Raw genomic sequence first — 14,798 nt, 5'->3', positions numbered from 1 at the left:
AATAATTTGAAATTTCACCCTTATAAAAACATTTTTACCCCTTTTCCACTGGCTCGTTTAAGCCGGCGCGTTCTGATGTGAGGGGTTGGAGCAGGAGAAGCAGAGAGGAGAGATGCTGCTTTCTGGATGGTGAAGCTCCAAAGTTTGCCTGGAGAAGTTAAAATTTTGGGCTTTATAAAAAAGTTTTTGTCTCAGCCATGGCAATAACGAGGACAAGGACTTAAAACGCAAAACCGCGGACGTTTGACCTTCAAAGTTAGTTTTATGTTGGATATTGCATATTCGTGCTCTGCAGATTCATCGGGCTCGTCCTCCTGTTTGGTCCGATGCAGGCAGTCTGATTACAAGCAGCTGCTCTCTGAACAGCTGAATTTATGTGATCAGCTGGTTTAGGATGTTATTACATACAGCATTCTGCCCGCATGTAATTCAGAAAGGTTATTTGACCTTTTTCTTTTCTGTCAGCCTTGAGGCACAGTTTATGCCTCGTAAATGATAAAATTACATGTTTGACCTGCTCCGGCCACTGTGGTCCTTAATATTATTGTAATTGCTCTTGAGTATTATTAACTTTTCCCTGCACTGTCTCAACGAAAACCTTCTAATTTCTCCACTTCCCACGGCCAATCAGTGACAAGTAGTCTGGTCACGCCACATGTAGTCCCTACTCAGACCCGATCGTACCTGCTCAGGAACAGGGACCAAAAAAGTAGGTACCAGTACGGAAAAAAACTGTAATAGAAACGCTCACAAAGCGAACCGTGTGGAGTCGAGTAGGGCCAAATTGAGCCGGTGGAAAATGTGCATTACTGACATTGTGATGTTCCAGATTCTACTTCCCTTCCTACTCTGATCATATTGTAGCAGTACTGCTAGCAAAATACTTTAAAATTTCTGATGTGCTCATAAGAAATGTTGCTAATGTGGTGTTACAGTTCTATAGTACGGGAGCCACGATTAGTAGATTTAAAAGTGGTGGTCAGTTTAATGGCATCCCTGGTAAAGACCGATAAAAAAACCTAAAATATATTAATTACATACACAGTATCTCTCCCGGATGTGGGAAAAACAGTAAAGGTGGACTCATCAGAGAACAATACATGTTTCACATTGTCCACAGTGGTGCGCTTCTTGCACCATCGAAACCGACGTTTGGCATTGGCGACCAAAGGTTTGGCTATAGCAGTCCGGCCGTCTATATTGACCCTGTGGAGCTCCCGACGGACAGTTCTGGTGGAAACAGGAGAGTTGAGGTGCACATTTAATTCTGCTGTGATTTGGGCAGCTGTGGTTTTATGTTTTTTGGATACAATCCAGGTTAGCACCCGAACATCCCTTTCAGACAGCTTCCTCTTGCGTCCACAGTTAATCCTGTTGGATGTTGTTCGTCCTTCTTGGTGGTATGCTGACGTTACCCTGGATACCGTGGCTCTTGATACATCACAAAGACTTGCTGTCTTGGTCACAGATGCGCCAGCAAGACGTGCACCAACAATTTGTCCTCTTTTGAACTCTGGTATGTCACCCATAATGTTGTGTGCATTTCAATATTTTGAGCAAAACTGTGCTCTTACCCTGCTAATTGAACCTTCACACTCTGCTCTTACTGGTGCAATGTACAATCAATGAAGACTGTATATAACAGCCTTTTAGCAGAATTTTGCACAGTAAAATAAATGTCAAATAAGCATAACTGTTAATAAATATTAAGAAAGTAAAAGGAAATTTAATAATTTGAAGCCTAAGGACAAACAGTACAGGTTTGGAATCCTAACCTAGGGCGATGCAGAGATCAGATAGAGGTCCACCAGATGCCATAGATTTGATGAGAAATGTTTATTTTAACTATAGACATGAGACTTGACTCTGAATTGGGAAGAAAGACTTGATTTAGACTTGCTGTTTAAGACTTGACTTGGAAAAATAACTTGTGAATATCTCTGCCAAATGGTAAAAAGTTTTCAATATACAGAAACCCAGTCAACTACACCAAGTTACTGTCAGCAACCACTCTTTGTGAACGGTAATGTGGTAACACTGGACAGTCGAGTTATTTTTGCAGTAGTCCCTCATTCTAGGTGTGCATGTGGTGACAGTAAAAAGGAGAACCCCTGGCCATCTCACTCCACAAATCTTAATCCTACTTGTGGGGTGAGCCCAGATGATGCTTGCTTTACATTTGACCCAGATTTTTTTCCCCAGTGAATACATGTACTCAAATTAAACATCAGTCTTCTAAAATTTGAAATATGAGATTATGCTATTTAACACTGCTAAACCAACCTGGCACGCTATAGATCTGTATAGATGTGTTAATTCATTTTGAACTTATAAAAAATTGGTCATATTTCTTTGACTTTGTTGGAATAATTACTTTTCATTTATGTCAAAGGATCCCTCTGAATACTGCACAGATGGATCATTATCTTTTGAGGGAAGCAGCAATACCTCCCTTACAAGCTCTCTAGCTGCATGCAGAAATGTAAGACATGTAGTTAGTATTCAGAGGGTGCAAAACTTGAGCTCTGATTCTTTTCTTAGATCACAAACGTGCTCACTCGTTTCTTTCCCACAAATCACCATTTATTCTTCACACATTTACTGAAAATTACAGTTTATTTAAAGGACAGAGGAAGGTCAGAGAACACAGAAACATGTAGCTAGGAGTTACTACTCAGTGCATGGCACATTCTCAGGGAGACGACCCATTGTGAGTCTTTGGCTCTTTGCCCCAGGAGTGTTAAAGGCAGAAAGAGTGCTGAATATTAAATGTTGAACAGTTGGCCAGCCAACTTGAGCCTTTATATTTCAAAATGCGGAGTAAATTAACCTTGCTACAATGAGTGACAAACAATGTTTCTAATTGGGTAGTAGTAGTGGTAATAGTAGTAGTTGTAATAATAATAGTACTTTTTGTCAATTTATATACTTATCACAGGAAACAGTGTCAGACCTCACCAGTGCAAAGGGTATTTCTAGAAAGATCGCACATTTAGAAAGCAGTGTCCTCAATTATAATAAAACTCAGAGAATTAAACAACAAATGAACAATCATGAAACAAGTTACCAGTGCCATTCCTACCTTTGAAAAGAATATCTAAACGCATGCCATTTTACTATGAAAGTTGTCAGATGACAGTGTGAGTTTTGTCAGTTACAGTATTCAGCTTTCTCTAACAATGCTGATATGCATATGTCTCGCTTTTTGTGTGAGTGTGTGTTTATGTTTTAAAAGTGAGCATGTAAGTCAAAGTGTGTGGGTGCAAGTTTTTTCTTGTAACAGTGTGCAAGTGTGTGCTCTTAGAAAGATCCTTCAGGCGACGCAGGCTGCTCTGCAATGACATGCCGTCTGCTCAGTTGTATTCATGGGGCTTTGTCTTTTTGCTGCTCTCTCCGTCTGCATCCTTGCTGCCATGTGACAGCTTTGTGTCAAATTGTCCACTCTGTGCGTAGCCCTTTTGCTGATGAGTTAAAAAAAGAGTTGAAATTACAAAGACAGAAAACATTCCATGCAGCAGAATTTAGGTGATCATTGTGTTGATTACAGTGGGTAGAGACCAGGTCAGACACCCCTAATTAGGGCCAGGAACACCCTGAGTGACAAAAAAAGCCAGGTTGAGGGGATAAATCATTTATAAATGTCATGATACCAAGGTGCAGAATTTTCTGCACCAACTGGAAGGGAGGTTGACTTCTTTTCCAGAATCTTAAAGCAGACCTATAAAATACAATCATGTACTTCTGTTAACAAAATTCTTAGAATCTTCCAGAAGTTTTCTTGTTCTGACCTAGTGTTAAACATTAGAAATATCCAGTCCTGCAATTCACAGGACATGAACATCACATTATAATTTTTTGTTGGATTTCACCTACGAACTATTCTAGAGTCAACTGGCACAAAATAAGATCCTCATCATATAACAAGAGCATACCTAGACAATGTACAGCAGTAAAAAAGCTCAAATAACATTCCAAGGAGGGAGATGTTGCTATCAAACAGAATACACAACAGCTCTGATTGGTACTAGTGATACAGGCATAGAGCTTTACTTTGTTTTGTCCACAATTTGCTTGGAAAGGTTCATAAAAAGAGGCAAAAATTGTGTTCTTTACAATTTTATAAAATTTTCTGTTTATTCAATAAAAGTTGGAAAATAAGCAGGATCAAATTTTTATAAAATAACTGAGGAAATATGTCAGCAAGCCTTGACAATGTACTGCAATATATGGCATAATCTGTTTTAAGACAGAACTTTTGGTAAAAATCTTGGTCTTGAGTGATCTGTCTTTGTCAATGATCTAAATTAGAGACAGTTTCAGTTTTTTTCTTTTCTTAAAGGCTTTAGATAGTGGGATATTTAGTGTCTGATTCAAACCTTTAAATGCAGCAGATAAATGAATGAAACAATCCTTTAATTCAGCTGCTAAACTAGAGGCCACAAATCTTATGCCAGCTTCAACAAGTAAGAACAACACAACCAATTAGCTTTTTATTTATCCTCAAAACTTAAGTTAACTTAAAGAATATATAAGAAGGATTAGCATACACACTCAAATATATTGCTATATCTAATTAGGTAAATCAGCAGAGAAAACTTAAAGGTGATTTTATTAAAATATGTATCTATCTACTTACTTCGTATCTGCTTTCTATTTATTGTGCAGTGGCTAATCTTTCAGCATTTTGATTGCAGTGGTGGGAAGTTAAAACAACAATAGCAGAGTCTTATAAAATGTGAAAGATTATAGCATTAAGGTTTCAGGCCAACACAGTGGTTTTAAACATTTTTTTAAATTGCAACTTTAATCCTACTACTGAGACCATATTAGCTATTTTAAAACCTCCTAACTGGTGTCACAAAAATGTGTTTGCTTCATCGTTTCTTAATTACATAGTGTCAGGTCATAGTGCAAAGTGTCTGACTGAACGCTAACATTTCTATATACTGCCTCGAATCACATATAAAAATAAGTCAGTGACATTCCTGCTACTTAAGACCTGTCAACAGAAAAGAAGCTTTGAATAACAGCTTTGAAAACAATATTCTGTTTATCCATTTATTAATTTTTTACTGGTATTAGATGATATTGTATTTTTTTACCACCTTTTTAAACATTTTTAAGGAAACAGCTGACACATTAAATAATTCGACTATTCCATGTTGCTTCTATACAACATCTGTTGTATTTCAAGAGTATGTTTTTCAGGGATCTTTGCAGCGGAATACGTTTTTGGGGATTTCTGAGTACAGATGTCACATATGATCAATGTGTGAACTGCATACGATTCATTCAACTCTAAAGCTAGGATCGTAGCTGCAGAGATTCAGACATATTGGAGCCTCTGAGGACTTTTGCTAGGTATCCCAAGGAGCAGTGTATTACAGTAGTGCAGTCTAGAGAAGACAAAGGTGTGGATCAGGTTTTCTAATTAGGTGAGAGTGGAATGAAGTTTGGTAATTTTGTGAAAGTGATGGAAGGAGATCTTGCAGAGCAGGTTTACATTGGATTCAAAAGTGAGGGGGGAGTTTAACTCTCAGGTTAGTAACTGATGGGGAGAGGGGATTGTTGTGGCCAGAGAAGGTGAAGCTGGTAATAGGAGATGACTAGATCTGGTGGGGTTGCCTACCATGATGGTGTAGCACAACAGTGCTTGGTTTTCAGCAACTTTTAATAATAATAATGAATAATTATTATTTATTGACAAAACTATTAATAAAGTTAGAATATTGTCTTTTTAACAATGAATTGAAGTCAATAGAAGGTCTCTATAAGAATATGAAAATACTACATATGTGCGTCTGTGTGTGGCTAGGTCAACTAGCGGGCACGCTAGCAGATGAAGTTGGCCGAGGACACACCAAGCTGTGGCAAATAAATAACAAAAAGACATTGGCTGCAAACAGCAGGACAGACCAGTTAAAGCAGACACAATCTCATGAGGCTGATGTCTATGTGGACAGAGGTATGGATGTGTGTGTCTGTGTGTGTGTGTGTGGTAACAATGTATGAAGCCAATCTAACTAACAAGCAAGGTAGTGGCTGAAGCAAAAGGGGTGGGCAGATCGGATGGTGGAGCGTGGTTATGCCACATGGATAACGGGCACCAAATTAAAAGAAAGTATTGATGGAACAATGGCTGCAACAAGAATTAAAGACCAGACAAAGGAATTCATGGGGGTGTGAGTGTAGGCATTAGTAAGATGCAAGGGAGAAGAAAAATAAAAGGCAAAGCTAGGATCGTAGCTGCAGAGATTCAGACATATTGGAGCCTCTGAGGACTTTTGCTAGGTATCCCAAGGAGCAGTGTATTACAGTAGTGCAGTCTAGAGAAGACAAAGGTGTGGATCAGGTTTTCTAATTAGGTGAGAGTGGAATGAAGTTTGGTAATTTTGTGAAAGTGATGGAAGGAGATCTTGCAGAGCAGGTTTACATTGGATTCAAAAGTGAGGGGGGAGTTTAACTCTCAGGTTAGTAACTGATGGGGAGAGGGGATTGTTGTGGCCAGAGAAGGTGAAGCTGGTAATAGGAGATGACTAGATCTGGTGGGGTTGCCTACCATGATGGTGTAGCACAACAGTGCTTGGTTTTCAGCAACTTTTAATAATAATAATGAATAATTATTATTTATTGACAAAACTATTAATAAAGTTAGAATATTGTCTTTTTAACAATGAATTGAAGTCAATAGAAGGTCTCTATAAGAATATGAAAATACTACATATGTGCGTCTGTGTGTGGCTAGGTCAACTAGCGGGCACGCTAGCAGATGAAGTTGGCCGAGGACACACCAAGCTGTGGCAAATAAATAACAAAAAGACATTGGCTGCAAACAGCAGGACAGACCAGTTAAAGCAGACACAATCTCATGAGGCTGATGTCTATGTGGACAGAGGTATGGATGTGTGTGTCTGTGTGTGTGTGTGTGGTAACAATGTATGAAGCCAATCTAACTAACAAGCAAGGTAGTGGCTGAAGCAAAAGGGGTGGGCAGATCGGATGGTGGAGCGTGGTTATGCCACATGGATAACGGGCACCAAATTAAAAGAAAGTATTGATGGAACAATGGCTGCAACAAGAATTAAAGACCAGACAAAGGAATTCATGGGGGTGTGAGTGTAGGCATTAGTAAGATGCAAGGGAGAAGAAAAATAAAAGGCAAAGCACAGCAGAATAGTGAGACTCAATGCTGTCTTCAACGATGGCTTCAACGGGTCTTCAACAATGGCTTCTGTCCTGAAGGTGTTTAGTTGGAGAAAAGGTGTGGCTATGCCACACCTTTATCCCCTTCAGATATATGGCAAGCTGAGATGATAAAGATAATGATGGCAATGGCGTAGAGAGAGATACAGACAAATGAGGAGTCGCAGCAGTTGTACTGATATACAACTGTATGTCATCAGTATAGCAGTGGAAGGAGGACTGTGACTGTGATTGATACTGTAACTTGGCCAAGGGGAGGAGGTAAAGGACAAACAGGATAGGGCCGAGAACTGACCCCTGAGTGACTGTATGTGAAATTGATCTGGAATGTCCAAGAGAGATGTATTCTATTTGATCTGTAAGGTACTTGAACCAATTGAAGGCAGTACCTGTGAGTTCGATGGTATGTTGAAGCTGATAAAGGACGATGTTGTGGTCAACTGTATGCAATGCAAGTCAAGGAAATTGAGAAGAGAATGCTCTCTGGGCACTGCCCAGTGGCAGCCTAAAGTTCCCAAAGGGAAGAGCAGGTGGAAGGTTTAATTCTCCTGACTATGTCCTGTACCTCTTCCAGAGACACTTTAAGGAAGCAGTTTAGGTGGTGGTTAAGGGCAAGCAGTGCATATTCTCAAAGAACGTTATGGGCTGACAGGTTCAGCGAGAACAGAAGGAATGTTGGATTTAAAGAAGGCCATTAAATTATGACATTGTTCTTCAGTGGAGGCTGTGGTTTACAAAGAGGGTTTGCAATAAGCTGTGGAATTTCCTGGGCAGTTCCCCATGGCATCAGAAAAAAACTGCGATCATGCTTCGCAAATGGAATAGATTCAGATCTAGGCTGTGTTATTTGAGTATTCCCTTTATTTTTTTGAGCAGTGTATCTATATACATATAAATCAGAATATATTTAATATAGTAATATACTAATATTCTTACATTAACTACAGGAGTCCCCCAAGGCTCTGTTAAGGGGCTACTCCTATTTACTATCAATGTGCATAATTTTGGCCAGGATCTTGCGGACACTAAATGCGATTTGTACGTCGATGATATGGTTATCTATAGTTCTTTGAAAACTTTTACTGCCAGTGTCTCTACATTACAACATGCATTTAACATAATTCATAATAGCTTTCCACAATTAGATTAAATTCAAATAAGAGCAAGTTCATGTTCTTTTCAAAAACAAAGCCTAATCTGCAGATTAGTTATCCTGTTGTCACCCTTCAAGGGGCAGAAATTGAAAGAGCTCAATTCTTTTAATATCCAGGTATTTCAATTGATGATATTCTTTGCTTTTATCTTAGTTTTGAAGGAAATGTTGAAAAATTTGTTAGGAAACTGAGACTGAAAATCGGCTTCTGTTTTAGAAATAGGCTGTTTGTCTTTTAATGCAAAGAATAAACTAGTAGCAGTAACGTTTTTACCCGTTTTGTATTATGGTGATCTTATTTATATGAATGCTCCAGCTCAAGTCTTAAAACCATTAGAAGCTGTTTATCATGTTTCTTTACAGTTTATCACAAACAATAAGCCTTGTACACATCATTGTGAACTTGCCACATGCGTGGGCTGGCCAGCATTGGAGACTCATAGACTGACTCATTGGAATATGTTCATTTGTAAGGGTATTCTGCGTCTGCTCCCCCCATATCTTTGTGAATATGTTCAACCAAGAGCAGCTGGACTGTAGTCTTTACCCTATCAAAAATCACTGCTACTGCTCATACCAAGTGTCCGCACAGAGGCCGGTCAAGGTGGCATTTCAGTATTTTTCCCACACAACATGGAACATTTTACAATAGGACAATTTAAACTATTTCTAAAGAGTTTGGAAATGAAGCCCATGGGCCGTAATTGTTTTATGAAACTGTTGATGTAAATTGTTGTAAATTGTTTTTAATGTGGTGATTTTGTTCAGACTCCCTTTAAAATGGGATTTTCCTGGTTATATATATATATATATATATATATATATATATATATATATACAGAGGTTGGACAATGAAACTGAAACACCTGTCATTGTATTGTGGGAGGTTTCATGGCTAAATTGGACCAGCCTGGTAGCCAGTCTTTATTGATTGCACATTGCACCAGTAAGAGCAGAGTGTGAAGGTTCAATTAGCAGGGTAAGAGCACAGTTTTGCTCAAAATATTGAAATGCACCCAACATTATGGGTGACACACCAGAGTTCAAAAGAGGACAAATTGTTGGTGCATGTCTTGCTGGTGCATCTGTGACCAAGACAGCAAGTCTTTGCGATGCATCAAGAGCCACGGTATCCAGGGTAATGTCAGCATACCACCAAGAAGGACGAACCACATCCAACAGGATTAACTATGGACGCAAGAGGAAGCTGTCTGAAAGGGATGTTCGGGTGCTAACCCGGATTGTATTCAAAAAACATAAAACCACGGCTGCCCAAATCACGGCAGAATTAAATGTGCACCTCAACTCTCCTGTTTCCACCAGAACTGTCCGTTGGGAGCTCCACAGGGTCAATATAGACGGCCGGACTGCTATAGCCAAACCTTTGGTCACCCATGCCAATGCCAAACGTCGGTTTCAATGGTGCAAGAAGCGCACCACTGTGGACAATGTGAAACATGTATTGTTCTCTGATGAGTCCACCTTTACTGTTTTCCCCACATCCGGGAGAGTTACGGTGTGGAGAAGCCCCAAAGAAGCGTACCACCCAGACTGTTGCATGCCCAGAGTGAAGCATGGGAATGGATCAGTCATGGTTCGGGCTGCCATATCATGGCATTCCCTTGGCCCAATACGTGTGCTAGATGGGGGCATCACTGCCAAGGACTACCGAACCATTCTTGAGGACCATGTGCATCCAATGGTTCAAACATTGTATCCTGAAGGCGGTGCCGTGTATCAGGATGACAATGCACCAATACACACAGTAAGACTGGTGAAAGATTGGTTTGATGAACATGAAAGTGAAGTTGAATATCTCCCATGGCCTGCACAGTCACCAGATCTAAATATTATTGAGCCACTTTGGGGTCTTTTGGAGGATCGAGTCTGGAAACGTTTTCCTCCACCAGTATCACGTAGTGACCTGGCCACTATCCTGCAAGAAGAATGGCTTAAAATCCCTCTGACCACTGTGCAGGACTTGTGTATGTCATTCCCAAGACGAATTGACGCTGTATTGGCCGCAAAAGGAGGCCTACACCATACTAATAAATAATTTTGGTCTAAAACCAGGTGTTTCAGTTTCATTGTCCAACCCCTGTATATAATGGCTGCTTTAATTAGACTGATACCCATTAGCCTTTGGTATCTACATAGAAATTCATTAACCTCTATTTGTGTTGTAGAAGCTTCTGTTTAGAAGCTGCAACTTCATAATCGAGCTATTTCATTGTGTTGCACCCCATTGATGTGCACCTTAAATCTCTGTAGACCTGGGAGCTAATAGGGTTTTTAGGCAGCTTTCTAACACAGGTGCATCTCAATAAACAATTTGAATATCTTTTTTTCAGTTATTTAATACAAAAAAAGAACTGAATAAATTTGTGTAATACGCAGTTTTATTAAACAAAGAGTGATATATTTGTATTGTACCTCACCTAATATAAATGATATCATGGGTCAATAGATTTGCACCATTTCTGTCTCTTTACTTCACTAATTTGCTCATACTCAGCAGTGCAATAACATTTTAAATATTTCTCGAATTTTTAACAGTTTAAAATATTCATTCAAGCCTTCTGGATGGTAAATATTTTTTTAGTATACATTGTTAGTTTTTACATTGATATCTCTTAATAGTTCTAAATTGAGGCCAGTGGTATTGTTGCCTTTTTGGTGAATGGCTCCTTTTAGAGAAATAACAGTTTGTTGTGTGTACCTAACTATGGATGGTGAGAACTGTTTCACCCATAAATTATTGACCTGGAAACGCTGACTGCCTGGTTTTCTGCTATTTTTATGTGTCTAAATACTGTGCACACATTTTAACTATCACATGCTCTTAGCGTAGGACGAAGGAGAACTTTTAAGGTAAAAAAATGCAAATGTGTGTGGTTTTCATGTTACAGTTCCTTTCACAGTGTGTATTAACAAATCATGGAGGCTTGTTAATTCTTTTGCAGTTTAATTCAAAACTGACTTGTTTGCAGTTAAGGCTGACCTTAATTTTGTTCACTAAGAAAAGGGGCCACTACTGATGCTGTTGCAAGAGTCAATAGAACTCTACAAATGTTCTTTATGGTAATTTACAGCAGAGAAAACAGTTATAACATCCACATATTACAATGTCATTTTGGTGTTGGGTTCTAAAGGAAGTGTTTGTGTGCTTACAGTTCAACAACAACAGATTCTTTATTGACTTTGTGATTCGAGTTCAGGTTCCAGAGCAGCCTTCTCTGTCATTTCAATAATGTCATCTTGGGAAATGGCATGTTAAAGCACTGCACATAGACTGCACATTGACTGCAGTGAATTTACCTGCATACAAAATAAGCGACTGAGTAAATAAATTATGAGTCATAATGACATATCTAATGATACAAAATAAATAAAAAATAGAAAAAGGGGATTCAAATAATTCTAACTTAATTTAGCAGATCTTTCAGTTAATGCACTTTATGTGGATTCTTAACCAAAAATCCTTTTACCAATGTTTCTCACTTATTAGTAGGAAAACGTCCCCAAGCACATCTTTAAGTATTAACTGTGTTAAAGTATTTTTTTATTTAATACTTTTTTTATTGTTGTTTTAAATAACTCTAAACACTTTCAGCTGCAGCAGTGGCAGCAGTCAAACTGATTTGTAAATGTTCAAAGTTCTTTCTGACTTATGTATTAATTTTTATTTTTCACTATTTGGACCATATAAAGCAGCTGTACAGTCATTTTAATAGCTGAACAATCCATAGTTTATGGTTTTATTGTTTTAAATATTTAAACAACTGATCCTAATTAATATTGTGTGGCTACATAAAAAAAAACTCTATTGCAAGTACACATGTACAAGTTTGGCTCACAAAAGTATTGAAAAGCCTTCACAACCACAACTTAAATACAAAGTAGCATACACCAGGGACAGAAAGGAAAAAAAAAGTCAGGTTTTCCTTTTTTTTTACAAGAAATATCTGGGAAGAGCATTTATATTTAGCCCCTTGAGTAAAATGTTTGTAGAAATACTTTTTTGCTATAATAACAGCTATAAATCTTTTAGGTATTCTCTTTCAGCTTTGCACAACTAGTGACTTAAATTTTTGTTAGTTCTTCTTTAAAAGTTAGTTCAAGCACAGTCAGACATATAGACTTGACTGGGCCATTTTGCATGAAAGTGTTTTTAACTAAACCACTGCACCGTAGCTTTGTCCATATGTTTAGGGTTTTCCTTCTGGAAGGTCACCGTCCACCCTACTCCAAAGTCTTCTGCAGCCTCAAACTGGTTTTCTTACAGAACTATCCCGTATATAGTGCAATGCAGCTTTAAATAATTTCTAACATGTCTTCCTATACCTGCTGAGGAAAAGCTTCCCCCACAGCAAGATGCTGCCACCACCATGTTTTATGGTGGGAACTGTGTGTTCAGGATGATGTGAAGTGTTCATTTCCGGCCACATGTAGCGAAGTAGGTTAATATTTCATGATTTGTCTCATTCGTCAAATTAACCTCCTTCCACATATTTGCTGTGTCCCCAGCACGACTTGTAGCAAACTTTAAACATGACTTCTTATTGTTTTTTTAGCTATGGCTTACTTCTTGCCATTCTTTATTTTTACAACAAATTATCCCACCTGAGCTTTGAATTTCTGCCCCTCAAGTCATCCAGTTCAGGTGACCTCCCTATACATCTGTAATCATATTAAGATTAAATTAGTCAGAGGTGGACTCTTATTTACAGATTAAATGTCTTAGGGGGCTAACAAAAGAAAAAGAGCTAGCAAAATGAAGGGAGCCTCATTTCACAGATTTGTATTTGTAAAAAAATAAATAAAACCATGTGTACTTTTTCTTTCACCTCAAAATTATGTACTCACATAATCTCAAAAAGATACATGTGAGATGCCATATCAACTTAGGGAGCAAAAGGTGGAATCTTACTTACATTTCTGACACCAGGGACTGCTGATTGACTGCAGTTGAATGTGTGCTAAAATCACTATATGGCCATTAGAATAGCAATGTTCTAGATCTCTAAAAGGTTTTATGGAGTTTTAAAAGTATGAAAAGAATAAGGATTCCAGTGGTTTGTACCCCAGGTTTACAGCTTTAGTTAGTACTTCTTTGTATAATAAAATATATGGAAGTATAAGAGCTATGATGACTTCTGTTCCAGAGCTGTGAACGTGAATGCTGGGTTATATTTCTTGTAAAATGTTTGCCTCTGTATACCATCCATTGCATGAGTAATATATTTCATACTGAATAATGAAGCCCCCTTATTGTTCAAGCAATGAACATATGTATCTTCACTGGCAAGTTATGCAGAGTAAAATAGTTCATGCGGATCTTCAAACTGAATTTTTACTCAGTTTCATCTTTTCCTGAGCTACCCTATGTGATTTTCTTTGTCCACCTATCATAGAATATCTTCACATCAAGCTAGAAGCCTCTCAGGTTTTCAGTCTCATAAATTGAAGATGAGGACACATAATGAAAGTAGACTGACAGAAACAGGGAGCGCCTTAATGCAGATTGATCCGCAGGGACCGGAATGCAAATTACGACTAATCACATTGTTTACTACACCCTGAATGGCAAAGGGCTGTGAGTAAAAGATGTGGGGAAATAGTTGATTGTAGGCTTGCTTTCCTAAGCCAATTCAAATAATTTCCCATGTCATAAAGACAACACTGAAAAGGTTTAGAAAGCAGGCAAATATGTTGCATCTTCCTTTTGGAAAGATTTGGGGAATTACATCTGGTATAATCATACCTTTAACAAAGTTGTTTCCTGTAATGGTGTCTATGACCTTTGTTCATTTTTACATAAATCCAAAAAAACTGAAATTCTTCAAGTAAACTGAGATTTTTATGGTTCACCAACAAGATGTTACATACAACTAACCCCTAACACTCAATGAAATAAAGAAAGAATGCTTGATTTTTAGCTCTTGAATTCTAGAAGAAATAACCTGTGTTCTAAATATGGACTTCTGCCACTTGGAATGAAAGACAGTTGCTCAGTTAAGAGGTATTGCGCTGCATTTAAAATGAGATGCATTGTTTTGCTGTGCCATCTGCCACCAGAAAACAGGTGTGACTCAGTTCAATGATAGATTGACAGAGGCAAATATGCAAAGATTTTGCCAGACTATTTAAAATCAAACACCATAGGAGACATTGGCACATTGGATATTCACTTTTCTGGATTGGCAGCCTTTTTTAGCAACCTTCATGTAGGTGTTGTTTTTTTCATTATATTTCAATACCTTTTGGTTAGTGGTTGTCAGAAAGTAAATAGTTACACTGCTAGTTAAGTTTATAAAGTATTTCTTAAAATATAATTTCATTGGATTTTCAAGTGATCTCATCCCCATGCCTTCTACAATTTTAATGTAAATAACCAGAACAGCCTAAATATGGTGGATATTGAGGTATTGAGCATAATAGT

General features: G+C 38.1%; 1 protein-coding gene across 2 annotated transcripts in view; it reads right to left on the bottom strand.

The window, feature by feature from the left end:
• Positions 1-2,565: 2,565 nt before the first annotated feature.
• luzp2 (leucine zipper protein 2) overlaps positions 2,566-14,798 on the bottom strand; it is a 257,629-nt gene continuing 245,396 nt past the window's right edge. For both annotated transcript variants that reach the window (XM_047363183.1, XM_047363182.1), the window contains one exon: positions 2,566-3,461. In XM_047363183.1, coding sequence (XP_047219139.1) covers positions 3,354-3,461 — 108 coding nt within the window. In that variant the 3' untranslated portion in view covers positions 2,566-3,353. The remainder of the gene's footprint in view (positions 3,462-14,798) is intronic.

This window comes from Girardinichthys multiradiatus, chromosome 4 (genome assembly GCF_021462225.1).
Source record: "Girardinichthys multiradiatus isolate DD_20200921_A chromosome 4, DD_fGirMul_XY1, whole genome shotgun sequence".
Taxonomy (NCBI): domain Eukaryota; kingdom Metazoa; phylum Chordata; class Actinopteri; order Cyprinodontiformes; family Goodeidae; genus Girardinichthys; species Girardinichthys multiradiatus.
The sequence above is the reverse complement of the archived record's forward strand: the minus strand, read 5'-3'. Positions and strand labels throughout refer to the sequence as shown.